At 43.5% G+C, this 22,724-nt stretch overlaps 1 protein-coding gene across 2 annotated transcripts in view; it reads left to right on the forward strand.

Moving 5' to 3' along the window:
• The window catches only part of WDR1 (WD repeat domain 1), a 49,585-nt gene that overhangs the window by 15,424 nt on the left and 11,437 nt on the right, over positions 1–22,724 (forward strand). The window contains exons 1-10 of one of the 2 annotated variants that reach the window (XM_053255545.1): positions 1,791–2,139; positions 2,791–2,912; positions 9,269–9,359; positions 13,557–13,704; positions 15,277–15,457; positions 16,804–16,881; positions 18,203–18,283; positions 18,927–19,160; positions 20,115–20,207; positions 21,197–21,348. In XM_053255545.1, coding sequence (XP_053111520.1) covers positions 2,124–2,139; positions 2,791–2,912; positions 9,269–9,359; positions 13,557–13,704; positions 15,277–15,457; positions 16,804–16,881; positions 18,203–18,283; positions 18,927–19,160; positions 20,115–20,207; positions 21,197–21,348 — 1,196 coding nt within the window. In that variant the 5' untranslated portion in view covers positions 1,791–2,123. Of the gene's footprint in view, positions 1–1,790; positions 2,140–2,790; positions 2,913–9,268; positions 9,360–13,556; positions 13,705–15,276; positions 15,458–16,803; positions 16,882–18,202; positions 18,284–18,926; positions 19,161–20,114; positions 20,208–21,196; positions 21,349–22,724 lie in introns of those variants that run through there. The other variant, XM_053255544.1, reaches the window with a different exon arrangement.

Consider the following 22,724-nt stretch of genomic DNA (forward strand, 5'->3'; position numbering starts at 1 on the left):
GCCAATAGCCAGGGATTATGGGAGTTGTAGGCCAACAGCTGCAGGAAGGCCTAATTTGAGCAGCCCTGCCCTAAAGTGTGCTGTCAAGTTGATTTTGACTCCTGGTACCCATAGAGCCCTGTGGTTTTCTTTGGTATAATACAGGAGGGGTATACCATTGCCTCCTCCCATGCAGTATGAGATGATGCCTTTCAGCACCTTCCTATATCGCTGCTGCCTGATATGGTACCAGCGGGGATTTGAACCGGCAACCTTCTGCTTGTTAGTCGAGCATTTCTCTGCATGGTTACCATATTCTGGCTTTCCAAATCCAGGTGCCTAATTTGCATATTATGTAAATTAGCTGGAAAATAATTTCTGAGAATAGTGACTGCACGTTTTGCTCCATAACTCCGCTTCCACAAGGGCTAGAACTTAGCTTTTTAAAAATTTGTTTATTTTGCTTTAAAAAAAAGAAAAGAAAGAAAGCTGAAATCTGGGAGAATCTGGGTGGGCTATGCAAGCTGGGTGAGATGCTTAAAATCCAGGTGAAACCCAGAATTTCGGGGGACATGGCAACTCTGTCCTAGAGAGCCTTGACTCTTGCTCTTGGGAGGCCTATGTACTTGTTACACAAACACATCATATGCCTGCTTTCCTTCTCCCAAGGAAGGTATCTTCCTTCCCTTTGTGTTGGGTGGTCAAAAAGATGGTCGCCAGCAGTGTGCGTATGGTATAGGCCGATCTGAATGTCCCTCCCTGTGCTGGGGTCTTGCAAGCTCTGTTTTTGACCTCTTGCTGCCGGCACTACATGCAGTGGAAGGTGCTTTAGCTTCCTTTTGTCAGGTGTGTTGTGTGTGTGTGTGGTGTACTCTGAGGTGCACCTAGATAACTTTGGAGCCTGGACCTAAGAGCCTTTGGAGAGGCCCCCCTCCTCTGCAAATTAAGCTTCATCATGCTCCACCCAGCAACCACATCACCCAGTGACCCAGGACAGAATAAAGAGGATTTGGGGAGCTCCAGGGGCTGTGGAGGGCCTGGACTTCAGCCCTGAAGTCCAGGGGTAAGAGCACTTCTGGGTGTGCTGACGTCATACAGGCATGTCCCTATGCATGGACTGGCTCCTTCCATGCCTGGCCCACGTGGGAGCACCAACAGCATGCCACTGGTGACTGGAGTGTGTTGGTGGTGTTGCCATGGATGCTGGGGGAGTGGCTGGCAAGACTGCATGCATCTATCTGGCTTTTGCGGGTGTCTTGTCTTCTCTTCCTGCGCTGGACTGGTATAAGATCCAGACTGCTGGCTTGACTGACGCATAGGAGTGCCCAGCCCAGTTCCTCTGCAAGACTTGGCTCTGCCCTGAGTGACTGTCATTTAACAAAACTAGCTCCGAGTCCTCACTCTCATCCATTTCTTGTTCTTTAAAGCTCTGCTCTCTCGTGCGTTGATTTACTCACGTAAATATGAAACGACCACTGAATCAAATCTTTTTTTGCTTTAAGTGCTGCTTTTTTAAAAACAGATTTTCAAAACTCAGCTTCCCCTACAAGCGCCGGCAAGGGAAGCAGCTTCGGCAAGCCGAACTGCCAAAGCTTATACTATTGAGCACGTGCGCATGCGCCCCTAGCGGCAACAAGGCGAGCACGCAGACTACACCGGCCTCTCTTCCTTACCCGCCCAGGGAATGCGCGCACGTAGAAGCGCGTGCCGACAGGCAGGGGTGGGTTGCTGTAGCGCGCGCGCGTCCCACCACAACCTTTCCCTGTTTGTATTCGGAGGCGGGGCTTCCTTAGCTTTGCTCTTCTACTTGGCGGCATTTCCGGGACGGGCGGGTTCTAGTCGCTCTAAGAGACAGCGCTACTCTCACTGGCCTCGAAGGTGCTCGTTCTGCGCGCGCGGCTCGAGCAGAGTTGACTATATATGGTCAAAGCCAGGGGGAGAGAAGGAAAAGCGGTGCGAGCGGGCGCTTCCTGGTTTGTGCAGTTGGGAGTCGACGTCGCTGCTGCTGCGGCGGGAGGGGATTTGTAACCCTGTCTGTTGGATTGTTTCCTCCCCACCTCCCTCTCCACTCCACGGCAGTCCCTTTCGCAGGACGAATAGCTCAGCAGCAGCAGCAGCAGTAGTAGTAACAAGTGGAGGTGAAGATGCCTTATGAGCTGAGTAAGTATGCCTAGTGGTGTTTTGCTGGTGAAGGACCGGAGGGTGGGGGAGAAACCTGGTTGCATGTATGTAGCACTGCAGCTTCTTCCATTACAAGAAAAAGGTGGAGGAGGAAGAGAAGCGTCGCCCATTGCAGTTGCCACATTGATGCTTTGCTCGTGCTGCTGCTGTCATTCTAGGGAACGTTGCCGTGCCCTTTCCCTCCCCTCCCCACCCCAGTCTAGCATAGATGGGGGTTGCTCGTGGGTTTTGTGGGGCTTGGGGAGGCGGGAGAGTTTATTGTAGAGAAAGATAGCTGTAATGCGCCCATCGTCTTGAAAGAGTTAAACTCCTCTAGCCACTCTTCTTAAGGTGTGCACGTTTGGGGAGCTGAAAGATTGCAGCAAGGACTTCCTCTTCCTATTTGCATGTCGCAATTGCCAAAAGAGGTTTTATTTTATTGGTTTTATTTGTCCACTTCTTCGAATCTGCTCTTCTTCTTAATCGGAGAGTGGAAAGATCAGCAATGTGACTGTCTGAAGTATTCTGGGTTGCCTTCCATTTCTTGCCAGCAACAAGTTTAAAAACACATACACAGCTGTGTTGCCTATGTTTTTATCCCTACAGAGGCTGATGTTAATGCATTGCTGATATGTTTTTTTTCTTTTGTAGAAAAAGTGTTTGCCAGCCTCCCACAGGTTGAAAGAGGTGTATCCAAAATAATTGGGGGAGACCCAAAGGGCAACAACTTTCTCTATACAAACGGGAAATGCGTCATCATTCGAAATATTGATGTAATGTATCATCTTTTTCTTTTTAACCGTGATGCTTTTTAAATGTTAAGTCTCATGCATTAATGGCTGCTTTTTTACTACAGTATTGAGGTCACAGATCTGTGACAGTTTTGGAGAGCATTCGGTTGAAAACATTCCAATGAATGACTTGCAAGAGCTGAGACTAATGAGTGGATGAGATTGCAGGCAGAAATATAAAGAATTGCTCAGTGAGATAAAAAATGGCTATTTATGGGCATATTTCAATGCTGCTGTAAATACTTAAAGCCTCAGGGAGATATGGAACAGTATTAAGTTAATAAGTCATCCTACAACAATTAAAGCAGTTTTCCTTCCTTTCTTCTGCTGTGTTTTGTCTAATCTTGTAAACAGCACAGCTGGAGTCCAGTGTGTTTCTCCTGTTTTATAGCAACATCTGTATTTTAGAGTCAATCTGGTATATTCTCATATCTGAATCCTAATTAGTAGTCATAAATAATTTTCCCCTTATTGCACAGTGGCTCAAGGGTTGTAGTTACCAAAGATTCTCACTTTTTCTTGTTTCATGCCATGGGAATATAGTCGGTAGTTCTGGTTGCCTTAAACCTATGGTGTGATAGTGGGGGGATCTATAATTTGGTATTGATAGTAATAATTATAAGCTTTCCTTAGAACTTGTTGGTCTACTGAGATATGTAAAAGGTACATGTCTTTACGTGTGTGTGGCATCTATCTTGAAAGAGGTGAAATTGAAATGCTTTTATTTGAAATTACTCCTGAAAACCATATGTGTTGTAATTTGTCTGGGTGTGTAGGGGGGGGTTGGCATAAAAACATGTACTCTATCACTTCTTAAGTGCTGGTTATAGGAATGTTGTAGTGCTGGTGATATTGTTTAAATAGAACTAGATGCTACATGAAGCCGCCTAATGGCTCAGCAGGAAAATGACTTGACTAGCAAGTCAGAGGTTACCGGTTCAAATCCCCGCTGGTATATTTCCCAGACTATGGAAAGGCTATGGGAAACACCTATATTGGGCAGCAGTGATACAGGAAGATGCTGAAATGCATAATGGCAAATCCTTCCTGTATTCTACCAAAGACAATCACAGGGCTCTGTGGTCTCCAGGAGTCAACACTGACTTGATGGCACACTTTGCCTTTTACTTTAGATGTTACATAGAAACTAGAATATCTGGAGTAGCTCAAATAGTCTTGCAAAACCATCATGCAAATCTGGAAAACCTGGTTCTAAAATGTGCATTTAAGGCAGGGATTCTCAAACTTGGGTCCTCAGGTGTTATTGGACTTCAACTCCCATAATCCCCAGCCTCAGTGGCCTTTGGTTGGGGATTATGGGAGTTGAAGTCCAATAACACCTGAGGACCCAAGTTTGAGAATCACTGATTTAAGGGCAAGCATTCCTCCTTATTGTATGACCCTGACAAGCCCCAGCTTTCCTCCTCACTATATCATTGGGGAGAAAATTGGGCTGTGCTTTGGAAGCACTTTGAGGGCCTCAAAAGCTTGATGTGACACTTGAGACTTGATTATCCACAGAGTAGCTACTCTAGCTATCATGGCAAGCTAAAAACTGTGGACCTGGGTGTCAGCTATATAATGTATGGGTGACTGGCCTATAACTCTGGTAGCAGAAGCTTCTGGTATGCCCAGTAGAAGGAAGGGTTAGAGAAAACCCCCTTTCAGAGTGAAATGTCCTTGCAATATGGGTGCTGTTGAGACAACAGGGCATGTTCTGCTATATTGCAGATTTTATGATGATCTACGTAATGCCCTTATTATTCCTTTTTAGCAAAGTTGCCAGGGCAGTCAGGTCAATTATCTCCCTCTTGCTATCTGATAAGAATTCCAATATTACATAGAATGTCACCAAATTTTGTGTGGCAGTGCATAAAATTTGGCAGGACCTCACAGTTGCAACAATTCTTAGAATGATAGTCAGATGTTTAGTGTCTGTCTTAGTGTAGTGAAGTATGTATGTTATATTTTTCTGGTTACTGGTAACTAACTGTAATAAAGACTTGTTCTGGTATGCTTGTACAGGAGCAGGAAGGCCTGTGAGCCTGGCTGTGGAATAGTTAGGTCCACAGGACCTCTGTTCCTTTCTCTAGACGTGCACTGTGATCTATTCTCTAGATCAGTGGACTAAAACCAGGAAGGCTCACCATGCTTTGAAACAATGGCTTCAGTCCAAAGAAGTGAGCGGAAGGAAAAAATGACTTGGTGCTCTTATTCAAACACTAGTGGAAGGCTTCTCTGTTCAGAACCACAATGTTATCATGGACTGCACTAGAGTATGCAAAACATGGGGGAAAGAGAAAACACACATTGTAGCTAGGGATGTGTGTGGAACTGGGCAGGCCCCGTTTGAAGGCGCGCGTGTGTGTGTCTGTCTGTCTGTCTGTCTGCCTTTAAGGCTGGAAGAAGGTACACTTACCCCTCCTTCCGCTTTCCCCCCACTGGTGCTTGGTTTCCTCAAAGTCCATCAGGGTGGCAGCGTACCTCTCTGTCTCCCGATTGCCCCTCTTACCAGATGTAACTGGAAGTACTCGACGTGCCTGCGCATGCACCCTCCACCGCCCTTTAAGGCAGACACCCCCACCCCTGCCTTCGAACCTTCATGCACATCCCTAGTTGTGGCATATAGCTTTAGCATACATTTACAGCCTACTCCAGTAGGCTGTAAAAAGGCTTTGAGAAAAGTTTATGCAAAGTATTGTGCAAGGGCTTGTCCAAATGGAGGAGCTCCTCTGGATCTGGGGTCTATAATTTTAGTTTGGGAATTCCAAGCAACTTCTTAATCATGCCCCATGCTTGTAAACTGTAGTTTAGGTTTAGGGGCTGGAGGGAAAGCAGCCTAACTTCCAGAACCTCATGATCTGGATCTGCAATTCCTAAACAAGATTTCCAGCGCCTTTGGGGAAGAATATGTCCAGTACTGTCAACCTGCCTCACCCAAAAATGTGCCCCAATATGGTAGTAGGCTTTCGGAAGCTAGACAATGTCCAGAAAGAAGGCTACACAGGGTGCAAAAGTCTTAATTACATATGACAATGTGATATACCTTTCCCAGACACTTCATGGGTGGGGGGATGACTTCAAGAGTGAATGTGAACCAGTTATGCAGAATCGACTGTTTGTAAGAGTGTAGTCTTTATAAATATTCTTATTACTATGTGATCCCAACAAAAGCATCTGTCTGGAAATGCTTCCCAGCAAACAGCCATTTCCTCTGCCAGAGTCATGTAATACAAACTAATGTAGGACCATAAAGTAAACCATTCATGAAACCTTTGAATCATGAGCAATCCATGGGGGGGGGCATAGATTATTAGGTGCCATAAAAATGCTGCAATTTTTCAGCCTTGAATGTATTCCTTAAGTACATCATGCTGCTGACCTCTTGCTATCCGTTATTGGCAGTCAAAGAAGCACCACTGCTATGCATAACGGTAAAGTTCTAGAAAGCACCATAAGGCCATCTGTAAGGCTGGATTACCCAGTTGCATGAATATTTTACCTTTGTGTCTCCCTCAACCAGTGCAGTGTTAGTCAGTTGCAAGCTGTTGCAAGTATCTCTAGTTTCAGTGCTCGGAAAGGACACTGTAAATTGGAGAAAAACATGAGTGTGTGTGTTTTGAAAGTCTCTAAAATTAGGTTTTCTTCAGAATTTTCCTATAGTCTTTTGGCTTCACTGACTCTTTCAAAAGTGAGATTACCTTGTTTGCTTGCCACTTGCTCAGAAAGGAGCTATAGTATATAGTATTGAAATAGAAACGATTGTATGCTTTGCATTCCAGTGTTAACCTTCAGTCTTTTAAAAGGTGTATGACTTAAACAGCAAAGAAGGTGTCTGACCTTTCAGTGGAATTCTTGACTTAATTGGCTATAATTCTCTTCTTCTTCTGGTAGCAACAAGGATAGTTAAGTATTCTTTAATCCCCCATCTACAGAGACTGATTCTCAATATGCATATTCAGAAGTCGCTCTCATTGATTTACTTGAGGCTCACTTGCAAGAAAGTCATTTTAGTGTTAGGGTTAGGTCCTACAGCAGAAGCAAAATACAGTGCTTTCTTCTGCAAAAGAACTGGCTGGGCATTCCATGACCTAACTGAATGGAAAATGCCTGAGATGGAGTCACTCTGTAATGAGCAATAGGATGACTAACCAAGGTTGGGAGCACATCAACCAGTTCACAAATATTCAGTCTATTACATAATAGCAATGCCTGCTACTTGGGTCAAGCATAACTAGATCCTGAGGTCTAAATGACTTTAAGCCTTTGTTACTTTTTTGGGGGCAACTTACATGTGATTGCACTTCTCTTCTCTGCTCATTGTATTTCCACTGTCCCTACCCCCGTTAGGCTCTCCCCTCTGGCCTTTTGCCCCTACCCTCAATTGTCTAGAATATCCCCTGTTCTAATCCTTTCCTAACCCCATCACTGTGCTTTGCTGCTGCCTTCTCAAACTGGTTCTCTCCTAGGTGGTTGTTTCTGCCCCTCCCTTCAGTTACATAATGGCGCCAGTTCGGGGGTTCTACCCTCTTTTAAAACATTATTTTATTTTTACTTAAACTTTCTGCCTCCGGGGGTGTGGCCTCACGGGGGATATCTGGAGGTTCCAGGGGAGGCTGGTTGGGGGAGGGGGAACCTCTCTGGTGGGGGCGCGCAGCAGCACGCCCACACGGTAAGTTTCAGGTTTGGGGTTTTTTTTTAAGTAGTTCCGTCGAGTCGCTGTCAACTCCTGGCAACCACAGAGCCCTCTGGTTGTCTTTGGTAGAATACAGGAGGGGTTTACCATTGCATCGTCTCTTGGTTAAGCATTCTTATATGGGGGGAAACAACATTGGCTGTTTTGTGTGATTTAATGACAAAATCAAACGGCCTTTATTGGCATGGTAGTAGCAATACATGTGACTGTCATTTTGTATCATCATAATACTTGTCCCCTTTGCCTAAACTGATGAATCTTTCTTGACTTAACTGTTGAGTACATTACATTTGTCATAATGTGTGGGTGTTGGGAGCCTTAGTATTTGTACTGCTGATTCATCAAGTTTCAGAATCAGTTCTGCTAAACTTCAGGAATGTGAATATCTTGGAGTTATCTCAGTGGTGACTCTGTTCTAGGTGTGACCTCTTCATGTGACCTCTGTCTGGCTAGAGCTACTTCTCTATTTCTGTTTGTGGGGATTTCAAAAAGTTAGGTACTATACCAAAATAACTTTGACAATGAAAACAATAGATCTATTACAATTAGAAAATCTTTTCACAGTGAGACTCAACTGTGCAAATATTTTGTACCTGATGCAGATGCTTGTGTACGTCTACATTCTGTGATATAGGCTTGCTGCAACTGGTATTCAGAGGCATCCTGCCTCTGGGCTGGAGGTAGCCTATAGCCCTCCAACTACTAGCCGTTGATAGAGCTGTTGATCTCTCCTCCATGAAGTCATCCAAACCCCTCTTAAAGCCATGCAGGTTGTTGGCTGTCACCACATCTTGTGGCAGATAATTCCACAAGTTGATAATGTGTTGTGTGAAAAAGTACTTCCGTTTGTTAATCCTAAATTTCCTGGCAATCAATTTCATGGGATGACCCCTGGTCCTAGTGTTATGTTAGAGGGAGAAAAATTTCTCTCTCTCCACATTCTCCACACCATGCATGATTTTATAGACCTCTATCATGTCTCCCCGCAGTCGTCTTTTTCCCCCTAAACTAAATAGCTCCAGGTGTTGTAGCCTTGTCTCATAAGGAAGGTGCTCTAGGCCCCTGATCATCTTGGTTGCTCTCCTCTGCACCCTTTCCAGTTCTACAATGTCCTTTTTTAGATGTGGCGACCAGAATTGTACACAGTACTCTGTCAGATTTCTAATTCTAGAAAGGTGACCTGTAGTTCATAGATGTTTCAGACACACCCATATGATGATGATCTTCCAGACTTGCCAGTTGCTTTTAGTTTCTGTATGGCACTGAGACTTAAGCATTGACCAAGAGACCCATAGTAGAAGTAGTATTGCACACATGATCTCTTCAGGCAATCTTTGGTACCATTCAAAACTACATGGCTAAAGATCCTGGCAGCCATCTGTAGAACTATACACCAATAATTTGGCTTCTGCTTGGCAGGTTGCTTCCAAAGGGTGAAAAGTTAACTGCCAAAGTTTCCTTGGGATTTCTACATGTGTATTTCTCCAAAAGTCCATCTTATTTCAACTTATCCGAGAAATGGTAGTGACACAGAACTTCTCACTAGCTCTGCCTGCTAGGAAGGGCTGTGGGCAGCAGATGGGGAAACAGCCCTGAATATTTATTTGCAAGACTGCATTTTAAAATTAAAATTCTTCCATAGAATCCAGCAATTGCCGACATCTACACTGAACATGCCCATCAAGTTGTGGTTGCCAAATATGCTCCCAGTGGCTTCTACATTGCATCTGGAGGTATAGTATAATACCAGTATGCATGTTTTTATAACATGGCTTAATGCAATATTGCTATTTATTGTTTTACCAAAACTAATAGTTTTATTCAGACATTGTGCTATATGTGCGTGTAGATGTCTCTGCACGTATGTTTTTGTGTGAATGACTGTATATACATTCATTCTCAAAGTGAACCTTAGTGAAGGTCTCTCTCGGTGCATGGTACAGATAGAAAGTATGCTACTGTGTCTGCATTAATGTGTGAATTACTGACATGTGAATTAGGGTAGAGTCTAGTAGTTACAACCTGTGGCTGAAATCCTTTGCATAGTTATATATACTCACCCTGTTAAAATATAACCTTCAGTGTGCCTGTCTTTGTTTTGTATTGTGGTCTGCATCACTGTTGGAGGCTGTGTATTTGCTGTCAAACTGCAACTGACCTTCCAATTGGTGCTGTTTAATTTGCCACCCTTCTGGCTTCTGTTATGCAACCAGATATAGTCGAGATATGCAACCGTGAGGACTAGAAAAATTCTTTTCAGGGTTCAGAGAACCCTCTGAAGCTGTTCTATACAACCAACACCACATTTATTTTGCACTTCTAGGGAATAGCTGGTGCCAATAAAAACATTTGAACTTAAAAAAATGGAGTAATTTCAAGGGTGCTGGACATCTAGGTAGTCTACTAATCTCCTGTTAATTACAGTACATCTTTGACTAGAATGCTTTAGAACACAAAGGATTGTTCTTTGATAGCATGAACCTATGCGCCAAAAGTTAGAGACAGACTCGTAGTGGATGTGGGTGTTCTTGGCACTTGGTTTTCCAGACTGAGTGCCAAATAGGAGAGACAGAAGTAGAACTGATACCACTGTGTTTATACAGTATCCTTGCAAGCTCCTTAAGGAGTGACCAGCTCCTTATGAGACTTCAAACTGCTCAGTGTTATGGTAATGATAGCCTAGGTTTCACAAACAAGTAATTTGCCACAGCCTCCATTCAAGTAGACTAAGTTTAAATAGATCAGGAAAATGGAGAAGGAAGTTTAACAAAAACCTTTTAAAATTAAAAGCTTTCCTCAGTATATTCGAGTGTAAAAAGTAGTTCATTCAGCTATTTCCAGTGGCAGGATTGTGTGAATTTGGTATCGGTAGGTAATTGGGAGGTATGACTCTGTCACACAAAGACACCCACAAATTCTTGAAAATATATAATAGATTTGCTGGCAAATCTTGTCACTTCCGATGTACTTCAAAATCAAACACTTTAAAGAATTTAATCTTAACACACTTCTAGAAAACATGCCTGAAATTGCCACAAAGGGATTTACAATGCCAGCTACTATCAGCATGTAAGTTAGAGATACGCTGAGGTCTTAAATAATATTTGATATTGAAACTTTCAAAATTCTGCTGCAGATTGCTGCCCATCATATTGAGTAAGAGTTATGTGGAGAACATATCTACATACAGAGGGGAGGAATGATTTTCAGTGACTTATTTTGAAAACTGTTAGCTTGGGCATGGAGGGGTGGGGTCAGCAGTATGCAATATTTTTTGCTGATGGGTTCCCTGTTCCTTCATTCTTACCAACTGTTCAAATTTTTCAAAATCTCTTACTGGGCCCTACACCCAGACTAATACATAGATTGTATGTCTAATTTAACACATTGAAATAAGGGCTATCTGGGCTTGTTCTTTCTACTACTTGCTGAGCCATTTGACCCTGTTGAGATGCTCCAGCAAATCATGGATTGTGAATGTGCTAAGAAGCCCACATACTACATTCTTCCTCTTACCCATGTTCTAGCTGAATCTCATCATTTTCTAGTTTCTTAAACCACAGTTTCCTGTGACATTTGAACCAGGAAACTGGTTTCAGCACTCGAAACAAGCCAGGCTATCAAACTAGCATTAGTGTCTTCCTAGAGAAAGAGATACAGGAGAACCTCGTTATTAGCAACCACTATTTGAGGTTCTGCGTATCCGCAGGATGTCTAATATACTCCCATTTCCAGTATCCATGGATACGGAAGGGTTAAAACCTGTGGTTCCTAGAGGGCCGGAAGTGACCATGGAGCTCACTTCCACCAGCCATTTTGTCTAAAGGAGCCATTTTATGGGTCATTTCTGGGGGGGAATGGACTTTCCCCCATAATATGGGGAAGCATTTCATCCTCTGGGGGCATTCCTGGACACGTGGCTCCCGGCAGCAAACCTCCCAAAGTACCCCTCCACTTAGCCGAGGTTAACAGAGTGAGCGCACTGTTAACCTTATCTTTCTGATTGTGTATTGCTGCGGCGAGGCTGAAACAAGCCTCCTGGCCCTGGGGGGGGGGTGTGTCTCCCCAGGATGCCCCGCGCACTTGCGGCAGTCATGTGCGCGGCCAGTAGTAGTGTGGGGCTGGCAGTCGTGTGGGCGGCTGATCCGGCCGACCAGGGCTACCAGCGTGCTCGTCTGCGGGGAGAGTGGGCTAAGCCACTCTCCCCACTAACCTGATTCAGGCGATCATGAGACTCACCTCATAGACTACTGGCTAAGTTCAAACACAACATGAAACCATTGTTTGGCTAAACACAGTGGGGCTGTTTACATGACTGCTTGCACGTGGGGTGGGGGGGGAGGGTTCAATCTACCTTCCTCCAGGTGACCACTTGCAGCCCTGAAGGCACACAAGCAGTGTGCCCATATGACCAGTGTTGCCAGGAGCAGCATGGATGAGTCTCCATGCTGCCCTTGGCAGCACAGAGGCCAGGACTCATTGTACTGGCCTCCAGGGAGATCCCACAATTCATGGACATATGCAGACCTCACAGAGCATAGTGTCCTAGCTCTTTAGATCCTAGCCTTTTGGTGGCAAACAAGCCACAGTTGGCAGGTTTGGGCTGAGACATAAGAGACTGAGGCTGTTCTCACGCACAGTCTAACCAAGGCTAAGGACACCCAGCCTGCGTTAGGCTGCACTTGAGAACGGCTGGGATCAGGCCAGCACCACCCAGCCCTGTTTTTTAGCTTGGCTGCTAGCTGATGTTAAGGGAGCAAGTGCTCCCTTAACCCAGGCTACTTGCTTGTGTGCAAGCCAGGCTGCTTCCAGTCTGGCCATGCACAGAGACAGGCACCTATAGCGCCTGTCTCCCGGGGGAATCTCCAAATGTGTTGAGCGGTGCGTTGTGGGATCTCCCTGGAGGCCAGACAATGAGTCCTGGCCTCTGTGCTGCCAAGGGCAGCGTGGAGACTCATCCATGCTGCTCCTGGCAGCACTGGTCATATGGGCACACTGCTTGTGTGCCTTCAGGGCTGCAAGTGGTCACCTGGAGGAAGGTAGATTAAACCCTCCCCCCCACCCCACGTGCAAGCAGTCATGTAAACAGCCCCACTGTGTTTAGCCAAACGATGGTTTCATGTTGTGTTCGAACTTAGCCAGTAGTCTATGAGGTGAGTCTCATGATCGCCTGAATCGGGTTAGTGGGGAGAGTGGCTTAGCCCACTCTCCCCCGCAGACGAGTACGCTGGCAGCCCTGGGCGGCCGGATCAGCCGCCCACACGAGTGCCAGCTCCACACTACTACTGGCTGCGCACATGACTGCCGCAAGTGCGTGGGGCATCCTGGGGAGACACACACACCCCCAGGGCCAGGAGGCTTGTTTCAGCCTCGCCGCAGCAATACGTAATCAGAAAGACAAGGTTAACAGAGCACTCACTCTGTTAACCTCGGCTAAGTGGAGGGGTACTTTGGGAGGTTTGCTGCCGGGAGCCACACGGCTCCCATGGCTGCAGACAGTCGGCAAAAAGCGAGCTAGGCTCCCTTAGCCCGCTTTTTGCCGATCGTGAGAATCTCCTCTCTGTCTTTTTGCTTTGGCCACATGATCTAACATCTACAAAGAGTCACCTCTAAATACTCCACTTGGTCTTTTCCAAGGTATTTTGTGTATCTGAGAGCCTGTTCAAAACTTGATGCATATTCTGTGGTTGTGGAGTGGCAAATTGCTTGTAATGTGTGATTAACTGTACCATGTACATTGTTGTAATATTGAGGTTTCTGGATCTGTTAGCATCTTAACATCTGTTAGCATAATTTGCTATTCTAGCAAACAATGGGTGATACAATCATCCCTGACTGGCATGATAGTAAGCTTCTTAGAGCTAGCATGCTGGAGACTGGTCATGGATCTTGCTGAAACAGTGTCTGTATGTATTGCTGTGCTATGACAGATGTCTCTGGAAAACTTAGAATCTGGGATACCACACAGAAGGAACATCTATTGAAGTATGAATATCAGCCATTTGCAGGAAGAATAAAAGACATCGCATGGACTGAAGACAGCAAGAGGCTTGCTGCTGTTGGGGAAGGAAGGGAGAAGTGAGTACGAAACACAGGCATGATTAACAGTATCTTAAATTCTTGCAAGACAACTCTTTCTTCTGTGTTAATTTCTGGATTCACAGTTGACAGCTGATTGTTTAACAGCTGGAGATCTTGTAATAGCATACATCTTGGGGAAGCTCAGACTGTGTAGGCAAAGCACATGTTCTTTAATGGCATCAAGCCGTGATAGCAAGTGTTTGCATGTCTAATGATGGTCTTCTAGTATTTATCTTGGTAAAGGGGTCCACAACCTAAGAGATGCCCTTGAAGTAGTGTGTCCATCTGAGCTCCCCAAGTGCTTTAAAAATTTTTCCTCGAGCTTAAAATGCAGAGAGGGGTGAGGGACTGGGAAAAGGTTGTTAAAAGAATACTTAAGATAACCTTTACTTGGGGCATATGTTCCATGTTGTTAACACTTCTGTACCACAAACTAAATGGCTTTTAAAGAACTCTTCAAAGCGGTGGGGGGGAGTGTTCCAAGGAGGAAATTATTCCAAATAACATGGCATTTGCAGATGGGAGTCAGGAGTGTGTACCTCTGAATTGACTCTGTTGTCTTTAAATTTGCCACCTCATTTTAAGCCATATATGATCTTTAAATGCTGCTGTTTGACAAGATCATTTTAGAACCTGTGCCATTTCAGAAAGTGAAATATCTGAAAGTCAGGTCAGTTGCAGCTCAGATAAATGGTCTGAGGTACATTTATTTTTAATACTGACAGACATGCATTGCAGTGTAACATGAGTGCTAAAACAATCTAAACAGCTTTCCTGGGGTGTGGGCACACTACTTTATGAATGTGTGCGCTTGCACAAGACTGCCGGCCATTCCTTAGAAGCTCACAGCAATATAGATGGCTTGAAACCACCCATGTTACACTGCAGAACATGTTTGTTCTATGCCTTGTGTTTTGTTCTATGTTTTGTGTTTTGTTCTATGCCTTGTATGTTTCTTTGCTCGCCTTCTGTGGAGCCTTTTGGGATGAAGTACAATGCGTGTTTTCCTAACAATATGCTTTCACAAGTGATACAGTTCCATGAATGTTATGAATGTTGACCTGAGAGGTTTTTTTTTTTAAAGTAGTTACATCAGTTAATATAGCGACAGAAAATTTGTTTTCCTTTTGCTGACTAAGCCCTTGAAAGTGAATCCTGAAGTGTTTCTTGCTTATTTAGGACTAAATAAAATGCTTGCTGCTTGTTCACCTCTTGACACTTCTGTGTTCTGTGGCAGCAGGTGGGAGTGGATGTTGAAATGGCAGGACAGATTTCAGTGGCTAGTAGCTAGAGAAAAATATTGGTGTAATATTGAAAATATTACAGACACTGCTCATTCATCTCTGGAGAAAGTATCCTACTTCATTAGTGTAGTTTCTACCTAATGGACAGAGCATTCGACTGCCCTAGGGAGCAAGGCTGAAATCGCATGAGATTAACTGGGTGACCTAATTTCTATTGTCTAAGTATGCTCAACATGCTGACCATGCTGAAGGAGTTAAGATGCATTCGTGCGCGTGCACATCACCTTCACTTTAGATGACTTGCATTTGTTTATCTTTTAAATAGATTTGGAGCAGTGTTTCTGTGGGATACTGGTTCTTCAGTAGGCGAGATCACTGGCCATAACAAAGTGATTAATAGTGTGGATATTAAACAGACAAGACCCTACCGCCTAGCAACCGGCAGTGATGATAATTGTGCTGCTTTCTTTGAGGGACCACCATTCAAATTCAAGTTTACAATAAGCGTGAGTTGGTATTCTTTGTTACCTGCATGCAAGCTTTATTGGCTGGAATATTTTCTTCCTCCACGCACTCCCATGAACAAGCCGAAACCAATTTTCTCATGCACATATGGGAAGGAGTGACACTTCCTTCCAGTGGCAGCCCTTTGCCTCTCATGGTGTGCTGCATCAGAGGAGAGGGGAGAGCAAGTATGGGCTGGCTGCTGTTAAAAATGAGGGTTTGAAAATCCCCAAGCAGAAGCAAGACTGCCCTTGCCAGTTTGGAACCCACCTAAGCATTGTACAGATCTAAAGTCTTTGGATTCTGCCTCTTATTACAGTTAAATCAAGATTATTTGGTAAGTTAATGAGAAGGATTTTCATCCTTGCAAGTAGTGATGTTGCAGTGCATTTTGATGCTCAGAACTTCTGTGTTTGTCTGGAACTTATTAAATTTAAATTTGGACCACTTCAGCTGCTCACGTCAACAGAACTTGCACCATCAAAGATGACTTTATGGTTACTTGGACTCCTATAGCTGACTAAACCAGATGTGGCTCTAAACTGTGTAAAGTCTGTGTTAGATGTTTCTGTCTGCCCAGACCCACTTGGGATTTGTGCCCTGGAAGTCCGGTTCGCATGAAGTTCCACAAGCAGCGCTCCCAACTGCTTTAGGGCCCTGTTCCAGTGTGAATTTCACTGTGTGGGTGTTAGGCAGGCCCAGGGATGGAGCAAGCAGATTCAATTTGGAGGCCCTGCTATGCAGAGGCCCAAGCCACATTTGCAAAAGACGATGTACTTACAGTAACTTTATCTACAGATGGCCTATATCTGCATGTTTTTGAGAACTTGGAGCAGATACGTGATGGTATTCCTGGAAAATCTATCTCATTCATGTTAGAAAGAGAGAAACATTCATGTATAGCACCAGAAGAGTAACACATGGCCTTCAGACCATGCAGTCTTTTTGCAAGTGATGTCTGAGACAGAAGATGGATGCAGGCTACTTAACCATGTTGGACGTGTAAGCAGTTGACAACTAGTTATTTATCTGTATCCTCCTGCCAGCTCAACTCTAGGTGGAGTTGAGTGCTATGTTTTCAACTGTATCCACTTTGTTTATATGTATACTACAGAAATGTAGGGTGCTGCTCTTAGACCCCCTCCCCGCAATCTCCTGGCCTACTGTATAGCCTAGCTTGCTGCTAATTACATTGGGTTTTCTCTCGTGCAACTCTGTGAGATGCCTTCTAAGCCCTCAGTATGTTCTTAATACTGTCAAATGCAAGGGGCAGAACGACAGACTGGCAATGGAGATCATCTGGAGTTGGCTTTGAGAACTAAAGTTCTGGTGTACTTCTTTTCTGCAGGACCATGGCCGTTTTGTCAACTGTGTTCGTTTTTCTCCTGATGGAAATAGGTTTGCTACAGCCAGTGCAGATGGCCAGGTAAAACTGAGCTTTTTTCGTATTTCTAACAAAATGCACAAGAGTGGAATGGTGAAAGAAAGGTCTGTCATTCAGTTGTGGAGCACATACTTTGGATGCAGGGAATCTCAAGTTCAGTTTCTAGGATCTTCATTTTAAAGGATCTGAGGGCTGGGGAGGACCAGATCTCAGAAGTTGCTGCCTGTCATAGAAGAATATACTAGGTCAGATGAACCAATGGTCTGACACTGAATAAGGCAACTGTATATGTTCTTGTGGTAGCTTAGATGGTTATTGTGTTGTCTGGGACTTTTTTCTAAGTAAAACAAAAATGAATCCCTGCCTCCAAAGAACCAGTGGTCTAAAGTTGACAGTGAGGAAGAATACAAAGGGAACGGTGGAAGAGAAAAGGGATGAATGAGACCATATTCAGTTACACTTATTTGAGCTTGATTACTGTTGTGAATGGTGACTAAAGGGTTAAACTAAAGCTCTTGCTGAAAAAATGAGATTTGAAAAGAGGGGTGGCACCTCTTGCTGCTGATCTTTGGAGATCAGTAGGTTCACTACTGCTACATTCAATTTGGTGCTCTCCAAAAGACATGGGATGAGATGGTTGCCCAATACAGTGGCTGGAGCCATTTGTGTTATAGAACTTGGTCTTGGCTGAGATTTTCTCCCTGCTGATCACACTAGAGGGCAATGATAATGCCTCTCAACATTGCTAATAGCAAGGTGATAGCCATTTTTTCAAAATGGACCTTTAAAGGCACAACTCTTTGACTGGTCTGGCATCAGTGCTTTTGTTAGCCAAAACAGCAGACATGATTGTAAGCTGCTTCCTTGAATTAAGAGATGTGGTGTCTAATCTCAGGTGTAGTGGGTTGCTGTGATTATGGGAAGGTGGCAATTCCTACTGCAGCAAGAGTTACAAATATAACCTCTTACACCCAATGATAACCTTTCTATATTTCAAATGTTTAGAAAAACCACTGCTTTTTATTAAAGTAATGTGTGTTAAAGGTTTATCTGGTCAAGGATGCATTGTCAACATCTCTATTGATACTTGGCTTTTCCCCGCATATGGAAATCTTAGCAGTTCCTTTAAATTATTCAGTGAGGTCATTCACACAATCAAACTGTGTTCTTCCCTGGTTTGTGAGCTGTGTGTGCTCCCAATTTTCAGTTATGTGGAAGCAAGGTAAGAGGAAAACCTGGGCAGCTTTTCCTTCTACCTTGCTTCCACACAACCAAAAATTGGTAGTACAACAGTTTTTGTGTGAATGACCTTGGAGTTTACTTGTGATGTTTCAACAGGTGGTGTTTGTTTTTGTTTTTTAAGATTCTTATTTATGATGGGAAAACTGGAGAGAAAGTTGGTTGTCTAGGTGGAAACAAGGCTCATGATGGGGGCATTTATGCAGTAAGTATGATTCCTTCCCCATCCCCCATAGATTATAACGCTGTATTAATTTGTAGATGTCTCCGTCCTATAAATCTGCCTCTGTTACAACAGCACAAATAGTGCTTTGCTCCATAGCAGGTAAAACTGCACATTGTGCTTGGGCAAGTGTGGCAGAGCTGTTCAGTGGCTTGTCAGGCATGAAAGATATTGCTGCAGGAAGAATTAAAGTGGCCTATATCAATATCTTATTGCTTCTGGGATAAACGTATCTACCTTCAGCTGCGTCTAGAGCTGTTGCAGTCGTGCTGTTGGGGACTGCAGCTGAGTTTCGTTGCCTGCAGAATGCCTTGAACTGTACAAGATCTGATTCCTGGGCGATGCTCTAGGCTTCTTAAAAGCTTGGTTTCCTTTTTAGGGCTGCAGCATTTTATCTGTGTTAATCAGATTTACAGATTAAGACATTATTGGTGAAAATTGTCCCAATTCTTTTTTTAAGTTTGTATTTAAATTTAAATCACACTTAAATACTTGCATTTAAATACAAATGCATGTATTTGTAAAACCCAGGGACAGTAAGCACCAGGAAGGAAACTTCTGAAGTTACATTTCCTTATATATGGAATAGGCCTGGACTTCTAAGTCACTTGTTCTCTCTTAACAGATTAGTTGGAGTCCAGATGGCAGTCACTTACTTTCTGCTTCTGGAGATAAAACGGCGAAGATTTGGGACGTTGGTGCCAATAGCATAGTGAATACATTTAACATGGGATCAGATGTTCTGGATCAACAGTTGGGCTGCCTGTGGCAAAAGGACCACTTGTTGACTCTTTCTCTTTCTGGCTACATCAACTATCTGGATAAGAACAACCCAGATAAACCCCTTCGCGTGATAAAGGTCTGTTGGCTCATTGAGCATGAGGTTTCTAGTTCATTGATATTTTTGGTATTATCAGGATCTTCTGATAGTGTGGCTTGGAATATTAATTTGCTAACTTAAAGGCTGCTTGAAATAGGCTATTGATAACTCCGGTAATGATAAAAAAACAGAACAGTACAGCTATCACCTTAAAGGGGCAGTAGCTTAGCAAAGCAAAACTTTTTTTCTTTAAGTGAAATGAAATAAGTCCATGCTTTATAAAAGGAACTTGGAAGTGCTTCTGGCTTTTCAGGTTATTTGCTTGTATTGTGAAGTTTCAATGGCAAAAAGCAGACCTACAGCTGTTAGTGTAACATTTAGTTAAACAGTTTATAGACGGAAATACGATGGTGGCTTGGATTCAACCAGTGTTCCCTCTAAGTGGTGTGTGTGTGTGTGTGTGTGTGCGCGCGCAAGTGCTCGCACGGTTTTTTGTTCGCTCAGTTAATTTTCGATCCTGCTCTGGCTGAATCAGGAAGGCCCCACATTGAAGGCACATGCACGGCACACACACTGTCTTGATGCTGCTGCTCAGAACAAAACTCATTCCACACACAGATGAAAAAAATTAGAACACTAGATCCAGCCCCTACTCTACCCCCTATGCAGTAAGCACTTACAGATGGATTGTGCCAGTTTTTCCCTCTGGCTGTAGCCTGTTTTGCCCCTGCAAAGCCAAGTCCCTAATCTTCAGAAGGTACTTTTCAGCAGGCATGGTAGGCTTCTGCTAGACAAGAGGTTCAGAAAAGCCCCCAAAACTTCATGCTACTATATTAGGGAAACAACCTCATGCTACGGTATGATAGATTTAAGCCTATGTTGAGATATATATTATTTGTGTGCTTGTGGAGATAGAGATCGACAGACATGCATACCCTAGTTTATTTGACGTACGTAATGGTTTTCAATAACTTTGTGTCTTTGTTTTTTTAGGGTCACAGTAAATCAATACAGTGTCTTACAGTGCATAAAAACGGGGGGAAATCCTATATCTACTCTGGGAGCCATGATGGGCATATTAATATCCTTTGGGTACCCAAATAGCCATTTTTGCAGATAAAAACTTCAAGTCCTGTACAAGTCTCTCCTATCTTTCCTATCGTCTTCTGGAATATGCTGCTTTTAGTAGTAATCTGTTTCAGGTGGCTTAATCATCAACAAAGATTCTGCACTGGGTATTTTGATGTGCTTGAGGGCTTGCTAAGTTCCAAATCGAAGTGCAGCTTCGTAACCTTCTAGTAACATCTCTGCCTATAAAATCACTTTGATTTACTTTGAAAGCCAAAATTGTAATTATAGTCTGTGTTTTGCAATCCACACTGAGGACTCGACTGGATGCCAGAGAGGTATAATCAGTCTTCCAGCAGTGTGTGTTGGGTTTACTGAAATGCTGCCACTTGAACTTTGTGTCTGATCAGAGCAGTGCGGGCAAGGGATGCTTTATTTAAAATACTTACACCCTCCCCCCCAGTACACTACTGCTTCCTTTTGTGAATGGAAAAACAACCACCTTGGGATTTTTAAATGAGACAGTATATAAATTTGACAATTTTTTTTAAAGGCGGCGGGGGGGGGGGGAGAGAAGCAATTTTGAGTAGAAAAATGGCCGAGGGTGGGGTGGGGGACTAAATACTCCCCCTGTAGTGATCCAATCAGGTTCACAAATGCCAGCAAATACACTTACATGTGTTTTCTAAGGTGTTGGGAGACTCTTCATACATCTTCTGGCACCTTGTTTAGATTGGCCCCAAGTATCTTACCTTTGCTCTCCAACAGGCTAGTTCCAAGCATGTTTACTTGAAATTATATTCAGTTTGCAATCTGTGAGACTTAACTGCAAATATCTGTGTTTGGGACTAGGACGTTAACCACAGATGGTTCATTTTCTTCTTCTTTTACCACTGTTACTTCTACTAATACTACTACTTGGAATTGAGACAATTTGATTATTAAATGAAATAAGTACTGAATCTTCCTGTTCATAAAGAATTTCCTTAATATTTTGCTCACATTACTGGGATTCTGAGACTGGGGAAAACGATAGCTTTTCTGGGAAAGGGCACACAAACCAGGTTTCACGAATGGCTGTGGATGAATCGGAGCAGCTGGTCAGCTGTAGCATGGATGATACTGTACGTTACACCAGTCTTAGCAAAAAAGACTACAGGTATGTTTGTTAAATCTTTTCCCAAATCATGTAGTATCAATCTGAAATTAAAATGACCTTATATAACTCTTTAGACAAGTTAATTCTGTTATATTATTAATATGAAACATGCAAGTGCTACATTGGCTATTTAGTTGCATGCGAACCATCTTCTTTGTATACTTTTATATAGTTTGCTGAAACTTGAGTGCAAAGGAAAAACTAGAAATGAAATAGAGATCCAGAGCATCTTAAACCAATTGAGAATAAAACATTAATAGGTCATCGAAATAATAGTAAATGGTTAAATTGCTCTTAAAAGGTTCTAGAGGGTGGGAACATGCTCTCTCCTTTGTTCTTATGTCAAACTATGCCTTTCTCTTAGTTCCAAATATTAATCTGGATTTGATTTTGCATTTAATACCACAATCAAGTTAAAAAGCTTGGGTGGGGAAAAAAAATCTTTAAGGACTTTTTAAAAAGCCGTCAGAGATGGGGAAGGCTGTTGTTTCTTTAGGAAGTACGTTCCAGAGCCTTGGCGTAGCAATAGATGAGCTGGTGGCAACTGCAGATAAACTCTCTGGATGATTTCAATGGGCAATGGGGCTCATATTCATAGTGCAGAAGATGTTCTCATATATACCCAGGGCCTAAGCTGTTCAGAGCTTTATAGGTTATAACCAGCACCTTGTATTTTGCCCGAAAACCTATTGGCAGCCAGTATAGTTATTTTAATATAGGAGTACTATGGTCTCTCCAAGAGGACCCAGAGACCAACCTGGCTTCTGCATTCAATACTAACTGCAGTTCTGGACCATGTACAAAGGCAGCCCCACATAGAGCATTTTGCAGTAGTCATGTCTGGAGGTTACCAGCATATTTGCCACTGTTCTGAGGTCATTTATCTCAAACAGATGCAGCTAATGTATCAGCTGAAGCTGATAGAAAGCACCTCCTGGCCACCGCCTCAACCTGGGATACCAGCGAGAGGTTTGGATCCAGAAGCACTCCCAGCAAGTTACTTCTTAATAGAGTATAACAATGTTGCCATCTGCATGCATAGTTCTTATTTTGTTGCTTTTAATTTCCCTCCTGCAACTTCAGAATAGAAAGTTTGAAATCTTAAGGTCCAGCACATCTTGCAGTTTCATCCTGTGCATATATTTGTTGAGAATAAAAAGGTGGATAAGAGTACAGCCTTCAAATTTAAAACTCCAGCTTCTTCAGCTATTCTTTGATTTGAACTGCAGCCTTTTAGCAAAGGAGCCTAGGGAGCTGTCTTATACCAAGCCACAACAGTGTATTAGCTCAGTATTGTCTACACAGAGATGGCAGTGGCTACCCAAGGTTTCTGGAGTCTCTTTCAGCTCTACCTGGAGATGCCAGGGATTGGACCT

This window comes from Hemicordylus capensis, chromosome 5 (assembly GCF_027244095.1).
Source record: "Hemicordylus capensis ecotype Gifberg chromosome 5, rHemCap1.1.pri, whole genome shotgun sequence".
Taxonomy (NCBI): domain Eukaryota; kingdom Metazoa; phylum Chordata; class Lepidosauria; order Squamata; family Cordylidae; genus Hemicordylus; species Hemicordylus capensis.